The sequence below is a fragment of the Balaenoptera ricei genome, chromosome 10 (assembly GCF_028023285.1).
Source record: "Balaenoptera ricei isolate mBalRic1 chromosome 10, mBalRic1.hap2, whole genome shotgun sequence".
Lineage (NCBI taxonomy): Eukaryota > Metazoa > Chordata > Mammalia > Artiodactyla > Balaenopteridae > Balaenoptera > Balaenoptera ricei.
In genome coordinates, this window is record NC_082648.1 from 32717041 (window position 1) to 32740245 (window position 23205).

Genomic DNA, 23205 nt, shown 5'->3' on the forward strand with positions numbered 1-23205 from the left:
TATTATTATTTGTTTAATAGTTTTTTTAAATGAGCTTCCTTTTATAGCGTAAGTAAATTTTGTGCCACTTGCACAGTGGAATGCAGTTCATCTTGCTTTATCAGTCAGAAGAGAATAGGTTATGCAGAGGTAACAAAAGAGCCCCAAATCCCAGTGCCATAAACTGGGTTAATTTATTGCTCATGCTACTGGTCCATTGAGGTTAGTCGTGATTCTGCTCCACATTTTCTTTACTCTGTGACCAAAGCTAATGGAACACCTTCTATACTGGGACATTGACAACTTTACTGCAGAGGGAAAAGAGGATATGGCCAATCATTGCTCTTAAAGCTTCAGTTTAGAAATGACACAGATTGGTTCCACTTTCATTTCCTTGGCCAGAGCAAGGCATGTGGATAAGACTGAATGGGCCAGGGAAATCTAATCCTTTCCTAGCGAGTGCAGCAGATAGTTTGAACAATAATAGAATCAAACACACTTATCAAAAATAGAAGATAATTAAAATAAAATGGAATGAAAACAAAATGTTATTAATTTCTAGTTAGATAATATTTCCTACCAAGTGTTAAAATTTTGCCAACTGATTTTCTTCTTAATATATTTAGAATATTTGAAAGAGAACTATATCTCTCTATATGATATAATTCATATCCACATCCAGGTATAACATAAAGTCATTCACCAAAAATCATTACCAGTATGATTTCCACACCTATGAAAATACATCTACAAAAGTCAAAATAGAACTCCTAAATAAGGCTCTCTGAAACTCTGATCCAACTCACATTTCCAGTATCAGCTCCAGCCATGCATTTTCCTTCCTCTTGTTCCCACTGCTCCCTATGCCCCCGTTTTGACAAATCCCAACCTCCCCAGACTTCATCTCTGCGGTACCACACCTTCTGTTGCTTAATTGCACCATTACTTGATGAACCAAGACTCACTTCTGTTATATTTACCAAGCACATGCAATTCATGCCTCGGCCCTTATTCTCATACAAAAAGTCTTACAGTCTTCTTTAGTGAGAAATAACTCACAGACTACTTTTCAGATGAAGTATAAACTGAAGAGTAATTTAAAAAATGTAAAAGGAAAAGGAAGTGACTAGAAATGTAAGGTTTTGGCCTAAGATGAAGGGTAGTCAAAACATTATGAACATTACTACTTAGATAAAACTGTTAAAATGTGTTTATTTATTATAATTAAATGTCAATGAAGAAATTGGACAAACTAACATGGAGGAGGGAGATAAATTATTCAGAAATGTTTTGCTCTTTTCTGATTTGTACACTTTGCAACATAAATAGCACCAGAATCTGCAATATAGATAATCACTAAATCCAAGAAAGTCTTAGTTTCTGGACTTGAAAAAAGAGGCTTGCCATCTCTGAAATTATTTATGGATAGATAAAACTTACAAATATATACTATACAGCTACAGATATTAAAGGGATTAATCTAACATAATGATTTCTATTCAAGCAAAAGCATGAAGAAAAGTGTAATTTAAAAAGCAAAACTGTGAGGCTACCATCACCTTGATATGAAAACCAGACAAAGGTATCACATAAAAAAGAAAATTACAGGCCAATATCACTGATGAACATAGATGCAAAAATTCTCAATAAAATACTAGCAAACCAAATGCAACTATACATTAAAAGGATCATACACCATGATCAAGTGGGATTTATCCCAGGGATGCAAGGATTATTCAATATCCACAAATCAATCAATGTGATACACCACATTAACAAAACGAAGAATAAAAACCATATGATCATCTCAAATAGATGCAGAAAAAGCTTTTGATAAAATTCAACATCCATTTATGGCAAAAACTCACCAGAAAGTGGGCATAGAGGGAACATACCTCAACATAATAAAGGCCATATATGACAAACCCACAGATAACATCATAGTCAATGGTGAAGAGCTGAAAGCATCTCCTGTAAGATCAGGAACAAGACAAGGATGTCCACTCTCGTCACTTTTATTCAACATAGTTTGGGAATTCTCAGCCATAGCAATCAGAGAAGAAAAGGAATCCAAATTGAAAAGGAAGATGTAAAACTGTCACTATTTGCAGATGACACGATACTATACATAGAAAATTCTAAAGGCACCAGCAGAAAACTACCAGAGCTCATCAATGAATTAGGTAAAGATTCAGGATACAAAATTAATATACAGAAATATGCTGCATTTCTATACACTAACAATGAAATATCAGAAAGAGAAACTATGGAAACAATCCCATTTACTATCACATCAGAAAGACAAAAAGCTAGGAATAAACCTCCCTAAGGAGGCAAAAGACCTGTACTCTTAAAACTATAAGATGCTGATGAAAGATACTGAAGACCACATGAACAGGTGGAAAGATACACCGTGTTCTTGGATTGGACAAATCAACATTGTTAAAATGACCATACTACCCAAGGCAATCTACAGATTCAGTGTAATCCCTATTAAATTACCAATGGCATTTTTCACAGAACAGGAACAAAAAATTTTAAAATTTTTATGGAAACACAGAAGACATCGAATAGCCAAAACAATCTTGAGAAAGAAGAATGGAGCTGGAGGAATCACACCCCCTGACTTCAGACTATACTACAAAGCTACAGTCATCAAAACAGTATGGTACTGGCACAAAAACAGACACATAGATCAACGGAACAGGATAGAAAGCCCAGAAATACACCCACATGCTTATGGTCAATTAATCTACAATAAAGGAGGCAAGAATATGCATTAGAGAAAAGGCAGTCTCTTCAATAAGTGGTGCTGGGAAAACTGGACAGCTACATGTAAAAGAATGAAATTAGAACATTCTCTAACACCATATACAAAAATAAACTCAAAATAGATTAAAGACCTAAATGTAAGACAGGATACTATAAAACTCCTAGAGGAAAACATAGGCAGGACACTCTTTGACATAAATTGCAGCAATATTTTTTTGGCTCTGTCTCCTAGAGTACTGGAAACAAAACCAAAAATAAACAAATGGGATATAATTAAACTTAAAAGCTTTTGCACAGTAAAGGGAACTATAAATAAAACGAGAAGATAATCTATGGAATAGGAGAACATATTTGCAAATGATGTGACTGACATGGGATTAATTTCCAAAATATACAAACAGCTCATGAAGCTCAATACCAAAAAACAAACAACCCAATCAAAAAATAGGCAGAAGACCTAAACAGGCATTTCTACACAGAAGACATACAGATGGACAACAGGCACATGAAAAGATGCTCAACATTACTAATTATTAGAGAAATGCAAATCAAACCAGAATGAGGTATCACCTCACACCAGTCAGAATGGTCATCATTTAAAAGTCTACAAACAATAAATGCTCTGAGAGGGTGTGGAGAAAAGGGAACCCTCCTACATTGTTGGTGGGAATGTAAACTGGTGCAACCATTATGGAGAACAGTAGTTCCTTAAAAAACTGAAAATAGAGTTGCCATATGATCCAGCAATCCCACTCCTGGGAGTATATCCAAAGAAAACTCTAAGTTGAAAAGATAAACGCACCCCAATGTTCATAGTGGCACTATTTACAATAGCCAAGACAAGGAAGCAAACTAAATGTCCATTGACAGATGAATGGATAAAGAAGATGTGGTATATATACACAATAGCATACTACTCAGCCATAGAAAAAGAGTGAAATAATGCCATTTTCAGCAACATGGATGGACCTAGAGATTATCATAGTCAGTGAAGTACACCAGACACAGAAAGACAAATATCATGTCACTTTTATGTGGAATCTAAAAAAGTGATACAAATGAACTTATTTACAAAACAGAAAGAGACTCACAGATGTAGAAAACAAACTTATGGCTACCAAAGGGGAACTTGGGGTTAACAGATACAGACTACTACATATAAAATAGATAAACAACAAGGACCTACTCTATAGCACAGGGAACTATATTCAGTATCTTGTAATAACCTATAATGGAAAAGAATCTGAAAAAGAATATATATATATATGTACAATTGAATCACTTTTCTCTACACCTGAAAGATTACAAATCAACTCTACCTCAATAAAAAAATAAAAATTATAAAAATTTTAAAAAGCAAAATTGATTAAAAGTATCCTATGTTAGATTCTCTATTACTTCTCTCTATATATAAAATATATGCTAGCAAAAATTAATTTTGAACTATACTGTTATTAGTTTAGGAGCAGAGCTTGAGGATTTTAAATCCCTAATATGAATAACTAATAAAAATATCAATCTTGTACATGAATAATTAAGATACTGATATAGTTTGTTAATGATAAAATAAATTCCTTTTTCTAAATGCAAAACTGATATATGTCTTTAAAAATTAAAAAAGAAGAGGTGATAAAGGGAAAAACCCCTTTTTACTATTTGGCCTACTTCTGTAATACATCTGATCTTATACTGTCACCATAGATATATTGCTTCCCTAGCATACCAATGAATGTTTGGAGGAAATTTGCTGAATACTTCTTCCAATAATTATTAAAAAGTATTTTTCATGTAGCATGACCACAAGCAATATGCAGTATGCATATTTGGAGTACATGGTTAATTTTTATTTTTTAAACTTTCTTAGTGTTTTAATGAGTACCAAGTAAACATTTAAGATTGTTTACTAAAAATCACATCATTCTCATTTTTCCTTTAGAATGAATGTAGAAGATATCACTAAAATGAAATAATGGGAACATCATATCCTCTCATTTGGAACTTTGTTACTTTCAAACCCTTATATATTTTCTGGTGATGGCAGACTTTTCCCTTTTTGTTATTTAATGATTATTGACTGAATGGTAAGGCACTGAGGCATTTAAAATACTGCAGGATACAGACATTGGAATTTATAATCTAATAAAAGAGAAGATACATCCAAACTCAAATCACTATCACATAAGACAGTATAATTATCATAAGTTATACAGGTAAGTGCTAGAGGGGACAACAGGGGATATAATAAGCATTGTTCTCTGGGGCTAATCAGAGAGATTGCAAAGAAAAAGTGGTACCTAATCTGGGCAAAACATGATGCTTAGAAGTCAGAGTCAGAGATTCAAAAGAGGGAGAAGGAGGGTAAATCCTAGGCAGAAAGCACAGCATGAGGAAAGGCAAAGAGATCAGAAATCATAATGGATATTAGGGTGACAGCAGGGGGTTTCGATTGACTAGACTTGTGTGTGGGAGAGTGGTGGGTAGCTGGGAAGACAGGCTGGTGTTGTATCAGAGTGCAGCTTTGAGAAAAATATCTGCTGAATGAATACAATAAACCAGACGTTCAGTGCAAGTTAGAACAATGAATTGCCAAATAAGGATCTATCTGGCTATTTTGGTGTGTCTAATTACAGAGCGAAAATGTTGTATTATAGGAAACAAATACTGAATCAGCACATTAAGAAAGTATCCCTAATTAACAATACTTTTAAAGAGTCAGGATATTTGAAGTACCAGAATAGATTATTTTTGTTTTTGTGTGTATAGAAAGCCAGGAGAGATGGAGGTGCATGAATAGACACAGATAAATAGAAAGTATTCTAATGCACTTATCTGTTAGGAAGTGCTTATTCTAGTCTAGAAAATGTGTTATTGACAAATGTAAGAAAAATAAAAATTATTACAGGATATTTACTACTTATATGTGTGCAGAACATTACATTTTTATGAGTGTCTTCAGAAATACTCATTTAAAGTTCATAAAAACCATACTGCTGTGGATAAAAGGGAACCCTCAAATGTTGGTGGGAATGTAAATTGGTGCAGCCACTTTGGAAAACAGTATGAAGGTTTCTTAAAACACTAAAAATAGAGCTACCACATGATCAAGCAATCCCACTCCTGGGTACATATCCAGAAAAAATGAAAACTCTAATTCGAAAAGATATATGTACCCCAGTGTTCATAGCAGCACTATTTATAATAGCTAAGACACAGAAGCAACCTAAATGTCCATTGACAGATGAATGGATAGAGAAGGTGTGTGTGTGTGTGTGTGTGTGTGTGTGTGTGTGTCTATAGATATATATATACACACATACACACGCATATATATATACATATATATATATCTATAGACACACACACACAATGGAATATTGTATGTTATATTGTATATTAGGAGTATGAGATTAACAGACACAAACTACTATACATAAAATAGACAAGCAACAAGGATTTACTGTATAGCACAGGGAATTATAATCAATATCTTGAATAACCTATAATGGAATATTACCTGAAAAAAATAACTGAATCACTGTGCTATACATCTTAAACTAACACAGTATTGTAAACCAACTATACTTCAATAAAAACAAATAAAAACCATATTATTCAACACAGCAATTATATTATTCCCATTTTAAAGATGAAGATTGGGGCTCAGAGAGGCCCAGGCTATCCCAGTGCCAATGATGAGGGAAATGGTAAAAGCTCAAATTTGAAACCGACTCAAAAATGTGCATCTTTCTTCTACCCAATTGTTGCTACCCTAAAAGCAATGGACTTACTGGCTTTTTGACTTTGAGAAAGTAATTCAGACCCTCTAAGCCTCACTGTCTTCATCTGTACAATGGGAATAAAAATCACACGTCACAGAGGTATCAAGCTGGCTCTGGAAAGTTATGTTTTTTCTAGAAAACTGTCTATTTTATTTGTTTCCAAATGCACTGGACAGCATTATTCATAATATTCTCTTATGAATTTTAAAATCTTTACTATCTTTATATGTCCTTTTTTCTCATTCTAAATACTGTCTGTGCCTTCTCTCTCTTCTTAACCAGTATTGCCAGAGGTTTCTCCATTAAATTTGTCTTCTCTAAGAACCAACTTTTGTTTTTGGATCTTCTCTAGTATTTCTTTGCTTTGCATTATTTTTTCCTCTTGTCTTTTAATTTCCATCCTCTGCTTACTCTACAGGCTAACTCTGTATTCTAGCTCTCACTTCTTGTGGATCTTGTCAGTTACTAATTTCAGTGTCCTGGTTTCCATTATGATTCCTTCTTAACCCATTAATTAATTTGAAGATTTTTTTTAAGTTTACAGACTAAAGTAAAAGACGTGATAAATATCTTTCTATTGCTTTGCAGTGTTATCACTGAAAAGACATTTTACACAATACTGATTATCTGGATTTACTTAGAATTTATTGGAATTTACATTTATATAAATTTATTCTTTGTGCTTGAATATGGTAAATCTTCATAGTGTTTTATGTTTGCTTGAAAAGAATGAAGTTCTCTGCGTGTTAGGTTCATTATTTAACTCTTACATCAAGCTTGTTATTAAGTTTTCCAAATTCGCTAACCTCTGCTATTTTTTGTCTTCTTGATTGAGCACTTATCTAATTTTTTCCACTCCTTTATTTCCAACTTTTCAATGATTGTCTCTTGTAAACAGCATATAACTGCATTAAAAAAATCTAGTGCGAGGAACTTTGTCTTTCATAGGTATGTTTAATAGAGTTATTTTCACTCTAATAACAGGTACATTTACATGTAACTAATTTTGCTGGGTTTTTTTTTTTTTTTTTTTTTGGTGGTTTCTCTTAACCATGTTTTTTTCCTGTAATTTCCCCCTTTTCCTGTCTTTATTAGTTTGATTGATTCTCTTTTTTCTCTCTGTACTAGTATATATCTTTAAGAGATTATACTTATATTTTTAACACCTATATTTAACAAGTTGCAAAACTAATTATAATCTCCATTTCCTTCTGAAAACAAACAAAAGAATATAGAGGGCTTTTTTTTTCCCCCAAAGTTCCCATACCACATTCTATGTTATTTATCCAGAAATTTAGCTTTCCAAGTTTTTTATTTTTTTACAAAATTTACTTAAGTATAACATTTGTTATATATGTATATATATGTGTATATATATACACACACGCACATACATACCCATATACTGCACAAATCATGTGTGCAGCTTTCAGTATAATTGAAAAAATTATACTATTTCCTTTTTTTCTTTTAAACATATTAAAGTCTCTTAAAATTTTTTTTTTTTGGTAATACAAGGTTCTTTAGGTATTCATTCTTCCATCTGTCACACTTGGTGGCTTCCTTTCCTTCATAAATTGATGTAGTTTAAAATTTTTGACTATCTCATATTTGCTTTCCATGGAAATCTCATGTTGTCCTGGATTCTGACAATTGCATGTTTCTTTCTGAGTTAGCTCTATAGATGTCTCCAGTTTGGGACCCACTTTTTTTTTTTTCACTCTTCATGTTTCTCCTATGGTTCCCCCTTCACAAAGGCAGTGTGAAATTAGAAGCCATATTTCCCCACAGCAAATGCTCCTGGTTTTGATTTCTCATGTGTGACGCTATTTCTATTCAAGGTCCCAAGTGGGCCACAGAGAATTTAGCAGCTTGCCTAGCCCAGGCCAACAGCTTTTCCTGTCTCTATTTCAGAGCCTTTGGTAGTCCATCATAGCTCCAGAGTCAAGACCTGCACCTTTGTCTTCTCAGCACCTAAAATGCTAGCCTCTCACCCTTTAGGCCGGCTTCTGATATTCCCATGGGCTGCTAGGTTTCCACATGGGCTAACTGCTCTCATTCTCATTGGTGGCACGTGGGCATTTCTCTCAAGTTCAGCTGTGAATTAAACCTGTATTTGCCTGTGTGGGGGAGGCATGTGGGAGGTACAGAGGACGATGGACGGGAGGAGGTTTTCTATCAGCTAAGTGTACTATATTTTCTAGACGTATGTTAAATGATTTTAACACGGATTTTCCTTTTTAAAAGTTTTAATTGTAAAGTACACATTACATAAAAGTTACCATCTTAACTAACCATTTTAAATTTTAATCATTTTTTATTGTACAGTTCAGTAGTGTTAAGCATATTCACCTTAGTGTGCAAGCAACCTCCAAAACTCATTCCATTTCCAAAACTGAAACTCCATACCCATTAAACAAACTCCTTATTCCCTTCTTGCCCCTGCCTGTGGCAACCACCATTCTTCTTCCTGTCTCTATAAACCTGACTACTCTAGGTACCTCATATTAGTGGAGTCATACGGTATTTGTTCATTTCACTTATCATCATGTCTTCAAGGTTCATTCATGTTGTAGTAGCCAGAATTTCTTTCCTTTAAATATGAATAATATGTCATTGTTTGTATATACAGTTTGTTTATCCATTCATCTGTCAAATAACACTCGAGTTGCTTCCATCTTTTAGCTATTATGAATAATGCTGCTATGAACATGGGTATTCAAATATAACTTCAAGACCTTGTTTTCAATTCTTTTGGACATATACCCAGAAATGGAATCGTTAAATGATATATAATTCTGTCTTAAAATACTGTTTTCCATACTGGTTGCACCATTTCACATTCCTATCCACAGTGCATACAGTTTGTAATTTTTCCACATCCTTCACAACAATTGTTGTTTTGTTTTTGTTGTTGTTTTTTATCCTAAGGGGTCTGAGGTAATAACTCATTGTAGTTTTGACTTGCATTTCCCTAATGATTAGTGATGCTGAACCGTTTTTCATGTGCTTGGTCATTTGTATATCTCTTTTGAGAACTAAATGATTTAAAAAAATCTTTTGATTGAAATATAACTACATAGATATAGAAAAGTATGCTGATTGACTTAAAGTTTTGTTTCCAACTAATTATAGTTGATTATATGGACAAATGGTTTTCATTATGTTGAGATAATTCAGAGTACATCAAAATCAGCATACTATCCCCATCATGAATGGTATTATCATTTTACCTGGTGTCTTTTCAGAAAAGAGCTACAATTAGAGATCTCAGTTTCTGTCTATGAATTGCCTCAATACTTGACCCTAAAACATCTAGAAATAGTATATCTCAAATATGAATCCAAGGTAATGGTAGATTTTACCCTGAAAATTCCATTCTAGGTAACTGCATAAAACCTGTCAACCAACTAATAAACAAAAATATAGTGAATGCTATTTTACCTACAAATGGAAAATCTGTCGTAGGAATTTTTCATGGTTAACACATCCTGCATTTTTTGCTTCCTTTCTAGAACAGATTGAGGCAACCCACCACAGTGGCCAAGCTAGGAGGAGGGTTGTTGCTTAGCACAGAGAAGAGTGAGAAAACCTGTTTTTTTTTTCAGGGGGGCGGGCAGTAAAGAATTTGAGGTTATTCTAAGAATAGTCCACAAACATGAAAGTTCTTTGTATATTTTGTTTAGTTCTTTGTATTTTTCCTACTTGGGTATTATCTGTTTTCACTTTTCTCTAGTAGTGTGTGTAACCAAGGAATAATGGTACAAAAATATAAATAAAATCTAAGAATAAGTTGAAATGAAAGAAGTAATACACATTTCTATTAAAAAGTTGTACAATTTGTTATTTGCAAAAAGAACAAGATTCTTATTTTGAGACCTCTGACCTCTAGACCTTCTACTGAGGAAGAGAGAAACATCTAATTTTAGCATCCCTTTACCATCAGTAGACATTTCCCTTAAGTTTGTATATTAATTCTATGAAATACAGGAAACTACATACACAGATTTCATAATGTTCATAATTCTTGACTAGTAACTTTCAGGTTTTTTCTATTGAAAAAAATCATAAGGATTAAAGCTGTAAACTATTACATCTAAAAATATTTAATCAATTAACTTCCTAATAAAGCTTGACTGATGAAAAGTATGCGCTGGGTGTTTTTAAAAGAAGCTCTTTCATGTTTTCATTTTAAGTAATAATTGCATTTCTTTTACATATTTCTTTTTAATCAGTGTATTTAAAATGTGGTCTGGATTTTCACTCAACTACCATATAATTTATTTCTACTTCTTTGGAGTAATTCCCTAATAAAATGATTAACGACAACAGCATAATGATTAATAATGATATATTATACTTCATGGCTCCTAGGAGATACAAGCATTTTATTACAGATTTCATTGCCTTCATCAGTATTAGGAGACAGAATGAGAGGATACTACTCTTTTTATGAGAATTTAAAACACAAAAGAGGTTAAAGCCATGTCAAATAATACTTACATGTTTTTGTGTCCATGAATATGAATATTAGTTCATATTTGTTCTATACTAATATTTCTTTTATGTGCCTACTATAAACCAATGTGATCTGTCAAAAAGAGAAAGGTTTATACTTTCTCATACATGCCTATAATTACCAACTTTATCCTTACTTTGTTTAATTTCTCTGACTTCCAGGAAAGTACTAAAAGAATAAAAGAATTTAAAGTGATAGTAATTCATTTTGACTTGACAATTTTCTGTCTTTCACTTAAGTTTGGGAGTTTGGAAATTATTAGTATAATTTAAAAATACCCAACAGGAGAAACTGCCTTGGCAATATTTAGAAATACCTGCCTCAAGATCCAAACTCCTGTAGCTTATTAGGACAACACTGGGTCTGAAATTTGGATTTCCTGAAGTCTATGCTAGAGTTTATATTCTAAGTTTGTGAAACGTACAGTTGCAATGTTGTCTACCCACACTCATCAGAATATGCTGCAAAGTAATGTAGTTATAAAGACCAGTTTCAAAGATTCTTTAAAAGAAGACCAATTTAAAAGAAGTAGAGTCATTGAGTGTAAGTGCAGTCATTCTGTAAGTTTAAAAATAAGACTCATTCTGAAATTTTATTGTATATTCTTATGGTATATACTGAGCTACATACCTGCCCCAGGCTGCCTCGTTTGTAGATGCTTTATTAACTGGAACACAGGAGGAGTCACTGACAGCTGATTTATTCATCTTATAGCAGAAACCGCAGTCTGGATCCAACATACATTCATTACAGTAACTGTAAAATGAAACGAGTTGTAGTCATGTTAGCAGAGACAATTGCTGCTCAGTCAGTACACAATATGTGCTCCCCTGCATTTTCCACTTTACTTTGCAGTAAGCTTGGGGCCATGGCACTTGTTTTGGCCATGGCAAATGACATGTGCTGAGACAGGTGAGAGCTGGCTGGTCTCGTCCATCTCTCCCTCCTCTGGTTGCAGCAACTCTGGAAACTACTTTGAGATGGAGGAGGATTGGATGTGCAATATTGGATGTAGAAGAACCCCTGTCTACCTACAGCAAATATACTTTTGTTTTCCTAAGCCACTGAGATTTGTTACTGGAGCATGGACTGGTCCATCTTGAACCAGCTTGCCTGGTTCCTAACTGTACCAAAGCATTTATTTCTCTTAAATGTCTCCATCATGTACCATATCTTCTAAAAAATGGAATTTTCCCCTAATATATATCATGAAATAGAAAATTCAAAGAATGAAAAAAATTATATCTAGAGAAAAAAGTTAAAAAATAAAAATGCCACCACCCAAATAATGGTCACTGTTAACATCTTGGTGGACATCTGTATTTTTAATAAATATATATTGAAAATCAACTATGTTGTGTGCTTAATTAAAAAAAGTTGTAACCTTTCAAAATTGTATAATTTATTTTTTAGGCTGCACCATGTGGCATGTGGGATCTCAGTTCCCCGACCAGGGATCAAACCCAGGACCCTGCATTGGGAGCACAGAGTCTTAACCACTGGACCACCAGGGAAGTCCCTAAATTTTTTTTTAAAAAGAGAAAAGAAAAAAAAGTTGGTGTAGGGAAAAAGGCTAACTTTTCTCTAAGTTAATTACATCCACTGATTGGATTACAGAGCCATAACCAATTAATCATTGCTCACCTAACAGCAGTATCCTAAATGCAGGAAAATTTTAAAGAGGCAAAATCCTTTAGAGGGCAGGGTTTTCCAACATAAGCCTACAGCGTGCTTGTATAATGAGTTTTCTCACTGTCATACTATTTGCCAGACAAACCTGGAGCACTTTATACATAGCAGGCACACACAAGGTATGGAGACCCTAAGGTGAATAAGCTAAAGTCCCTTCACCTTGATAGATAAAAGGCAATGATGAGAAATAGCTACACCAGTAAATAATGGTAATATGATAGAAAACAGTTAAGAACTACTCTAAGGACAGAGACCTGATTATTCGCCTGTAAGAGTGGGGGATAATTTCAGAAACGATATTTGAACTGGATCATAAGAGAAATTTACCCAGCAAAGAGGTAGAGAGAAGGGCATTTCAGAGAACTGCTTGTTCTTGAGTTGGCCAAAAAGTTCATTCGGGTTTTTCCATAACATCTCACAGAAAAAACCTGAACGAACTCCATACATAATTAAAGAACAGTCAATACAGACTTATTAAATATCTACTGTGTACAAGTAATTACACAGTGGGGTGTGGGAGAGAAACAGGGTAAGAACTACTACAAGTTACCCAAAGAAGACACGAATCCTCAAAACCAAAATACTTCTTTGATACATTTAGCTAAATGGAAAAAAACTGGTGTTGTTTAAAAATTAGATTATTGCCATTTCAGCCTCTGTCTGTAAACCTTTCCTTTGCAAATAGTCTATTTTTAATGAGACTTCAATCGTATTCTAAAAGCAAAAAAGAGGTCTTTCAAAGCCTACCAAAAGATCAATACACTTTAGAAAGGTGATACAGTATTGTGAATCTAAAATTTCCCACACTGGTGATAAGCGAAATAAAACAATAGAAAGCATAAGAAGTATTCCGAGCTTCTGGCTTTGAGAACTAGACTAGGCTAATTTGGAAAGGAAGATCATTCCTACTAGTATTTTGTTTATTTATTTGTTTGTTTGCTTTTTTATTCTGTCCATATGAGGTAGAATTAACAACTTTGATTGCTTCAATGGCTTTAAATGATACTTATTTGGGAAATGTCAATTCATCCATTTGTAGAGAAGTGACTCTCTACTTAATTTCTCAAAAAATACTTATTTCCTATAAAAGGCCAAAAAACTTAATGATAAAGACTAATAGTTACCAAGAACCTACTGTATGTGCATGTCAGACATACAAGGTGTTACCCATAATGCTCTGCCTCTCTATCACCATTCAAGCATCCAACTCTGACCACAACCTTCCATTCTTCCAGCTTTCTTCCTAAATGATCCCTGCTCTGCCATGATCATTCATGCAACAAATACAAATATTTTACACTTACTCTGTGCCAGGCACTATTCCAGGGGCTGGGACTCATTAGCGAACAAAACAGTTTCTCTGCCCTAATGAAGCCGGTTTGTATATTAGACCTCCTGGTGACCTCCAATTAAGTGATCTATTTGCTCCCTATTCCTTAGCTTTTTCCTTTCTTTAGTTCTGTCCTTAACTAGCTTATTGACCATGACCCATCATTTCAACATCCTAAATTTCCCTGCCTATTTATCTTCTCATTTCACCCATCTAGCTATATATGAACACAAACATTTGCCTTTTCTGTGCCTTCACCCACCTACCCAAATGCAGTTGAAGGAATTACACAACACGGCAGATCAGTAGTTCCTCTGTAACACACTACTACCAGCCTCAAAAGGATCCTCAACAGCCTGAAATTCTCAATAGTTTTCTCTAGTCAACTCTATAGGAGGACTATTTTAACCATTCTACACAAAAACTATTCCTCAAATCTCCAATGCTCCATTTCCCTTTACTCTCTGCAAATGACCTCAACTTCAGCTTTACAGAGAAAACAGATGAAAGTGGTAAAGATGGGAAATTTATAATCTTATAGCAAACATATAAACCATTCTACTTTCCTATGCTCCAGTTATGAAGAGAAGCCATTCTTCTCAGCTGAGGTCAACTTCTCCATCTGGGCTTTCATCCCATTCCATCTCCTCAGGTCATCTCAAACCTGATTATTGCTCCTTCTTTCTCTTAAGATAAAAGATTAGATTTTTGATTGTGATATTTTTCTCCTTTTAATGTAGGCATTTATAGCTATAAATTTCCCCCTAAGCACTGCATCCCATATTTGGTGTGTTATGTCTTCATTTTCATTCATCTCAAAGTATTTTGTAATTTCCCTTGTGATTTCATCTTTGATCCATTAGCAATTGAGGAGTGCATTATTTAATTTTCATATACTTGTGAATTTCCCAGATTTCTTTGTTAGTGATTTGTGATTTCTAATTTCACTCCACTGTGATCAGAGAACATACTCTGTATTATTTCAATCCTTTTAAAATTTATCAAGGCTCGCTTTGTGGCCTAGCATATGATCTGTCCTGGAGAATGTTCCTTGTACATTTACGAAGAATGTGTTATTCTGTTGTTGTTGGGTGAAGTGTTCTCTAGATGTCTGTTAGATCTAGATGGTTTATATACAATATACTAATCTTAAAGCATCTTGGCCCCTTGGTTTCTATCAGCCTTCACCTCCACTTAACTTCCTCCACATCCTGGTAATTGTCATTATCTTGAAGAGGGGTCAGCAAACTATAGCCCTTGAGACAAATACAGACCACCCCCTGTTTTTGTAAATAAAGTTTTACTGAAACATAGCCATGCCCATTTGTTTACTTATCTATGAATACCTTCAACTTCAAGGGCAGAGTTGAGAAGTCTAACAGAATCCACATGGCCTGCAAAGCCACAGACATTTACTATCTTACCCTTTACAGGAAGTCTGCTGATCCCTGATCTTAATCACAAACACAGATTTCTTATTCCTTTCCTTCAAGATCTCTTACTTCTTTACTCCTAGGATAACTGTTCTTCTGTCTCAGAGATCTTCCACACTCCTTTTTTCCTGATGCTTCACTAACTTCATGGCTTTGCATCCTTCTCTGTCAAGACTTTCATGGTAAACGACTTTAACCACTTTCACCAGACCCTCAACGTTTTTGTATTTAGGTTCTCCTATAAAGTCAACCTATAAACTTTTATGTTTGTTTCTTTCTATGTTTTTTCTTTCTACATCTAAGTTGCTCTTTACTGGTGGAGAATTAACATAACCAGGCATATTGGTGAAACTCTACAATCACAGTATTCAACTGCAGCTGGATCCTCACTGCTGAGAGGAAACTTTTACCTGTCCCTAATCAGTGATTTTCCCCACTCCCACAACTGATATCCCAAATGCCCACAACTCTCCTACAATCCCAATCCTTATTTCCTCCTACAAATCTTTTTGAAAATGGCCTTGCCTTGCTTCCCAGTGAAAACTGAAGAGATTAGGAATGAACTTTTTCAACTTTAAACTCAGACGTGAACAAAGATATCTATAGCCACATCTATCCTCGTCTGTTTTCCTCCAGGCTCTGAAAAAGAATTGCTCAAAGGTCATCCTTCTATCAGAGCTTTTAATCTTACTCCCCTTGGTCTTCACTAGGACCAACACTTTGTCCCATTGGTTATTTTCTTCTCTCTATACTTTTAGACCTCTCCTAGAACATACCCCATAGTTTATGTGCAGGCTCTGGCCTTTCTCATATTAAAAAAGCATGAAAAACTTTCTTTTGTACTACTTCACACCAGTTCATGGAGTCGGTCAGTGAAAAGAGGCCAAATATTAAAAAGAATTCAATTTCCTTGCCATCTCAGGGAGTGGGCCACTGTTGGGAACTGATTGGCCAACTGATCTGGCCTTGGAGCCTCTCAGGCTTCTGAAGGCAAAGTATGATTCCCTACCACTCCCTTATCCTTGACCTGGAATATTTGTTTTTCATCATTTGGACTATTTTATGGCAAAATTCTCCCAAATGTAACATTTCTAACTTCAACTTGACATTTAGAAGATAACACAAAACTTTAAATATCCTGGGGAATCTGCTAATTGACCTTTTACAGAGAGCATATATCATAACTGTGGCTTTAACAAATAGTGTTGAAAAAAGGAACAACTTCTAGAAGTGGCTATTTTTTATTCATGATTTGCTCTTTAAGGCTTTCTTGAACATGACCTGATAAATTTACATGAGATTTTCTAAATATAAAATTTGAGAATTTAAATATTCTGTTACTAAATATATTGTTACTAAATCAATGCTCATAAGAACATTCTAAGCATAGATTAAAATATTTTTTTGTGAAAAGCAGACTGGTATATTAGGCCCTATTTGTCCCCTTTCACAGTATGACCTGGTGAGTTCTAAATTTTGGACTTCAAGTTTTCCATCCCAAGAGCACATGATCTCTAAGAACCCACCCAGTTGCAAGATTCTACATGAAAGAAAAAGAAATACATATACTCTCACTCTAAATTCACACAAACTTTAACAGCGTAAAACATATTAGGATGCTGTAACATCTCACAAATATTTACTCTTACATACTTATTTCAAGGGCAGAATTATTAGTGTGCCTTACTTTAAGAAATTCTAAAGTTACAAAGGAAATGAATTAAGAAAGCATTTACAAAAGGGCTATGTTTTATCAAAGGAATTGCTGAATTAATTACATAAAATGGGGATCCCTCTCTTTTGATACAAAATATTTTAAACTTCAGACAAGTCAGTATATAGTACAGTTGATGGTGATGGCCTTCCTCTCTGCTCTGTGCACACCTCTATTGTAGAACTTACAATGTTCTTTACTGACTGGTTTGCAAGGACCTGAGGGAAAAGGCCATGCTTATGAACTCTGCAAATGCAGCACCCCAGTGTAGGCTAGATACCCAACCCAATGCATGTTTATTGAATGAATCAAAGCATGGTAGCTCTATAAATCAAGGCACACTGTAGGTTCATTAATCTGTTTCTGCTCGTTAATAGAAAATAATTTTGGGGGGTGGGTAGCTTGGAGTGAATATTTGAGTCATTTTTTGGAATAAAATTAAAAGAAGGTAAAACCTAGTGTCAGATGGTACTTTAAGCTAAGCCCAGTTTTTAAATTGTCAGAGGCTAAAGCTGCCATTTGCAAACATTTAATCCACAACCTAAATGGAACTGGTTAGTAATTTTGATAACTCACTTTCAGAAACAGCAGCTGCAAGGGCCAATTTCCTTGAAGCCCAAAGAAAAGAGCCACACAGAGAGAGGGCTCTTTTTACATCATAGCCTGCAAAATTTCATAGTAAAAGGACATTATGATATTTAGAGAGAAATTGTGGTAAATAAGTGTGCCCAGAATGCATGCTGTTGTTCTTGACTGTGGATACTTTCAATTGGGGAGAATATACAATAGCCAATGTTCTACTAGGGGATGAAACTGCTGGGGAAACTAGCAGAGCACACTAGAAACTCTACTAGGAAACTGGAAAATATATAATCCAGACAATAACTACAATTAGAACCAAACAGTTCTTTTCTTGCTAGTTTCAAGGAAGGAAGATTTAACTTTTTAATCTCTGACATTTCTTTTTAGAAAGGGAGAAAAATAAGTATTCAGATATTTAGAAAAAAACTGGTTCTAAAATCTTAAAATATTTCCAATTAAAGTAAAAAAGAGTAGAATAAAAGGTGGCTTAGTGTCTAAGGGAGAGAAAGAATGGCCTATTTTCATTCAGTCAATCTTTTACATGTTTCATATGGCACTCAGGGTCTTAACCAAATGTGCCCTCTTCTCTCTCCTGAGAAAATCTTTTAAAAATTGATTTCGGTTAATTTCAAACATTTTAAGTTTCTACTCTGTGAAGTCGAGTGTGAATCTGGCCCTATAGAAAACAGTCCATTTGTTTTTAAGTATGTCTCCTTAAATCCAATAAGATAAGAACATTAAGAACAGTGGTCTTAAAATGCCTGTCTTGGCATGGCCTAAATTAAAAAAAAAAATCAGTTGTGGTAAATGCAGGTGTTAGGACAATCCATTGCCACAGGTCCACTTTCATTCTCTGTGGGTAACTGTTCACTCATTTATTCCTTATGCATGAGTTTAATACCCTACTTTGTGTAATTATGTCACTCTGTTTCCCAGACAGCTATTCTAAATTTTCTCTACTCCTTACTATGCCCTCCTTACTCCTAACTGTCCCCATTGCCTTCAAGTAGGCAACCTGGAATCCAGTTTACTCTTACTGGGGGGACAGCTTGCCTCGCTTGTAGCTCTCTGCAGGGCCAGATTTCTTCACGAGTTCTGCAAAGAGAACTCCAGGACACCTGCCTTCTTTCTCAGCCAGACAGTAGATGTCAGGGGACTCCCCCTCCTCATTTGGACTGTGAAAGTAGGGAACTTGTGAGAATTTTTTTAAAAATAAGAAATTCTGGGGGACTTAAGTAAATCGTTGGAAATTAATTTAAAAAGCTAGGGACTATTGGTGCTGATTTTATGAAGTAAGTCATGCCTCACCACTTCATGAAAACTGCCCTAACAGAGATTGCTGGTGATCTTCTCATTGTTAACTCTGGGTGCTTTTCTTTCCTAAACTTATCATTCTATGATAAAATTTCCTAAACATTTTCCCTCTTTCCTAAAATTTTCTCATTCCTTGACACCATGCCCTTTATGTTTCTTCCACCTCTCAGACTGATGCATCTTTTCTTTCTCCTTGGTTCTGTTCTTGGCAATCTTCTTTCATTACTCTGTATAACTTTTGCTGGGAAACATCAGCAGTACACAACCATTATTATCAGTGATACACAGAGACTCCATGACCTGTTTCTCTAGTTTGTTTCTCCTCCCTAAGTGCCAGACCCATATTTCCACCACCCAATTTTCTGAATGTTCACAAGTACCTAAAACTCCACCTTTGACTTTCCCCTCAAAGCTTTCCTACTGCTCTTCTGTGTCTCACAATTTAATAACCTGAGCATGAACTGAGACCACTCACATTTAAATAGTTACAACTCCATCATGTCTATCTCCAAAGCATGTGTAGTTTCTCTACTCTCCATTCTTACCACTTCTCACTGGGACTTTGACTTGAACTTGCCACCTCTCACCTGAACTCTTCCAATAGTCTTCTACTGAGTCTTCCTGCTTCTAGACTCCTTCCACTTCATCTTCTACATTGTCCTAAATCTAACCTGATCCAAACTCTCTCTTGTTTAAATCCTGCAATAGCTTTCCATTGCCTATAGGATGAAGACCAATCTTATTATGGCATGATCTAGTCCCTTCTTGTCAATCTTTTGTGCTATTTCTCCACAGATGTCATGGGTTGTAGCCATTCCATACAAACTGCAGGATTCAGAATATGACATGTTCTTATGTTTTTCCTCATAATGTTTTCTCTGTCTGAACTATTACTTTCCACCTTTGCTTTCCTACACATTTGCCTCGAGACTCATATTTGGCATCACCTCCTCTGTGAAACTCAGACCCCAGCAGAATTAGATGTATCACTATGTTATCAGAGGATCACAAAAGTCTATTATTATTACTGCCCATCCCACCATTTCTCTAAGGGTTTGTGATATGTTTGCCTTCCCTTAATGCACTGTGACCTTTTCAAGGTAGAGACTTTTGTCTTGTACATCTTTTATTCCTAGTGATTTCTATGTTGCCTGATAGATAAGTGTTCAATAAATACCTGTTGTGTAAATAAAGGGATGAATGAATGTCACTTATATTGACAACAGATTTGGTAGTTCTCCCTGCAGTTCCATTAGAGAAGTGACATCTCATTCACCACATCTTGGTCCATGAGATCATAGGGTTGAAGCTTGAAATCACGCTATGAATTGTTCCTTACAATTCATGGCTCTCAGATCAAATCCACATATAATTTGCTGCAACCTTTTGGAACACAGTCATATTTCTCATCACTTCCCCTTAGACACTGAGGCTGAAAAAGCAGTGGATTCCTGAGTTAGAGGCAAAAAGTAATTCACAGAAGTGAGGCTTGCTGATTAAAAGCAAGCACAGGATCTTGCTCTTCGGTGCTATTAAATAAGGAAAGTTTAGCTGATTTGTCAGAGTGGGTTTCTTTTTTTTAAAAAAAAATTTTATTAGTACTTTAGGCTCTAATTTCTAGTCACTGATTGTCTAACCTTCTTTTATGAATTCTTGGATTTGTTCTCCTATTTTATCTCAGAAAAGTACACCAATAAACTCTCTAAAGGGGAGGGAGGTAGAAGAAGAGAGTTCTATCTGCCAAGCCCATCACCTTCAATAGGGCTAAGTGCTTTCCTATTATACTACATAAACCTTTGGTCAACATACTTAAAAACAAAACCCTCAATTCCAACTTTGCAAATATAAGATGACATGTATATGCATGTGTTTATATACGTACATATGTGTATTTATGTAAGTAAATCTGCGTGTGTGTGTGTGTGTATATATATATATATATATATATATGCACACGTATTTAAATACAAATTTTTCAGTCTATAAGTTGAGAGTAAATTCAGATTTACAATACTATTTGGTAATCAACACATAGGCACCCAAATACAATATAATTAGTGTGCAACATGTCACCTTCAAAGGAAAAAAACAGTAATTCATCTTCTCTGGTGACAGTATATGTTATTCATTTTTGATGCGACAGAAAAATATTAGAAGAAACATTAAGAGATTGGAATTTTTAGGTTTGCCAACAGACCAAGTCGATTAGCATTTGTAGATTTGAAGAGAATTGTGGAGGGTGTGTTTTATTGTGGCGCTATCACAGAGCTCACCACATGCAGAACACTGTACATGTGCTTAGTTAATCCTTACATGGGCTTTATGAGAGATGCTTTACTTTCCTTTTTGTTAGATGAGAAACCTGACATTTAGAGAGATTAAGCTATCTAAGCAAGGTCACACAGCTAAAATGTGGCAGAGCCGGAATTCAGACCTAAGTGTATTGACTCCAAATGCCCAGATTTTTATAAGTTTATTTAAAGTGAAATAGGCTAAAAGTTTTAAAGGAAATATGCTAAAATTAAAATTGGAAAGAAAAGAACTACAGCTTCTATAGCAGTGTAAAGTTTACAAAGCACTTTCACATACACTGTGTCATCTGGTCTTTCCAACAAGTTGGTGAGGTATGCATTAAAATTCCTACTTTACAGATGAGAAAACCAAAGCTCAGAAAAGCAAGCCTTGCTCATGTCCCTAATGCAGGTTCTCTGACTCCAAACGCAATTTTTACTCTACTTAGCCTTTAATTTGTTGAGATTTAAAGTTATCCTTGTGAGAAAATTGATTAGCATATTGAAGATACTGACATTGTGATAGATAAAATAAATACTTATTCTGCATAGATGATTTGGAATCTTCTGTTGTCTTGTGTAGAGAGCATACGAAGCAGTGGTTACACTCCCAGGAAGATGAAGGCAGAGAGGTCAACACAATTTGGAAAAGTGGTGACCACTATGGCACATACTTTTATTTTAATTAAAATTTTTTATTGAGAAAAAACTCACATAATATAAAATTTACTATTTTAACCATTTTAGAGTTTACAATTCAGTAATTTTTATTATATTCAGAGTTGTGCAACCATCACCACTATCCAATTCCAGAAAATTTCCAACACCCAAAATAAACCTCATATCTCCCAATTTCCACCTCTCACCATTTCATGGCAACCACTAAACTACTGCATGTCTCAACAGATTTCTGTATATAAATGCAATCATATAATATGTGGTCTTCTGTTTCTGGCTTCTTTCAATATGATGTTTTCAAGGTTCATCCAAATTTTAGTACTTCATTCTTTTCTATAGCTGTGTAATATTTCATTGTGTGGATATACCATATTTTGTTTATCCATTCATCAGTTGATGGAACAACTGGGTTATTTCTACTTTTTGGCTATTATGAATAATGCTGCTAGAAACATTTGTGTACAAGGTTTTATGTGAACGTTTTAAAAAATTCTTTTGAGTATATGCCTAGGAGTGGAATTGCTGGGTCCCACGGTAGATAACTCTATGTTTAATGCTTTGAAAACTGACAAACTGTTTCATGCATGTCAAACATGTTTCATGTTCTGATATTTAATCTTCAACCAATTGTACTGGTACAGGCATAGTCTTGAATGTCATCAATTTTTCCAGAGCAGTAGTCAACTGAAGAACTTTGTCATTTTTAATGGGTACCACCAAAAAAGAAGATGTTTTCAAGATAACAGTGCTATCAATCAGCAGAAAGAAAATTCTTTACGCCTTTCTGCAGAAAGAATGATAGGGAATCTTGGCCAATAAAAGCAGCAAATAAATTGTGGGAAGATACAAGTAATGTTCACCAATGTCTAGTTGCCCTCCATTTCAAGGTTTATGGAGGATTATAATTCCCTACCCTCTTGAAGTTAGGAGCAGCCAAGTGACTAGCTGTGGTCATATATTGTGAGTAAGTAATAGTGGTAGGTCACTATTTATCTCTGTGATGAATCCTAAAGCCTTGAGGTAAGAGGTGGCATCATAAAATGTGGGAACTTCCATTAGCCTAGGTTCCTGAGACATGAGCAGAGCCTTTATTGCTTTAAACCACTAATATTTTGGTGTTTT

General features: G+C 34.8%; 1 protein-coding gene across 1 annotated transcript in view; it reads right to left on the reverse strand.

Moving 5' to 3' along the window:
• Positions 1–23205, reverse strand: part of SLC2A13 (solute carrier family 2 member 13) — a 446857-nt gene that overhangs the window by 80377 nt on the left and 343275 nt on the right. Inside the window, exon 7 of the mRNA XM_059935646.1 lies at positions 11680–11805. Within this exon, the coding sequence (XP_059791629.1) occupies positions 11680–11805 (126 nt within the window). The remainder of the gene's footprint in view (positions 1–11679; positions 11806–23205) is intronic.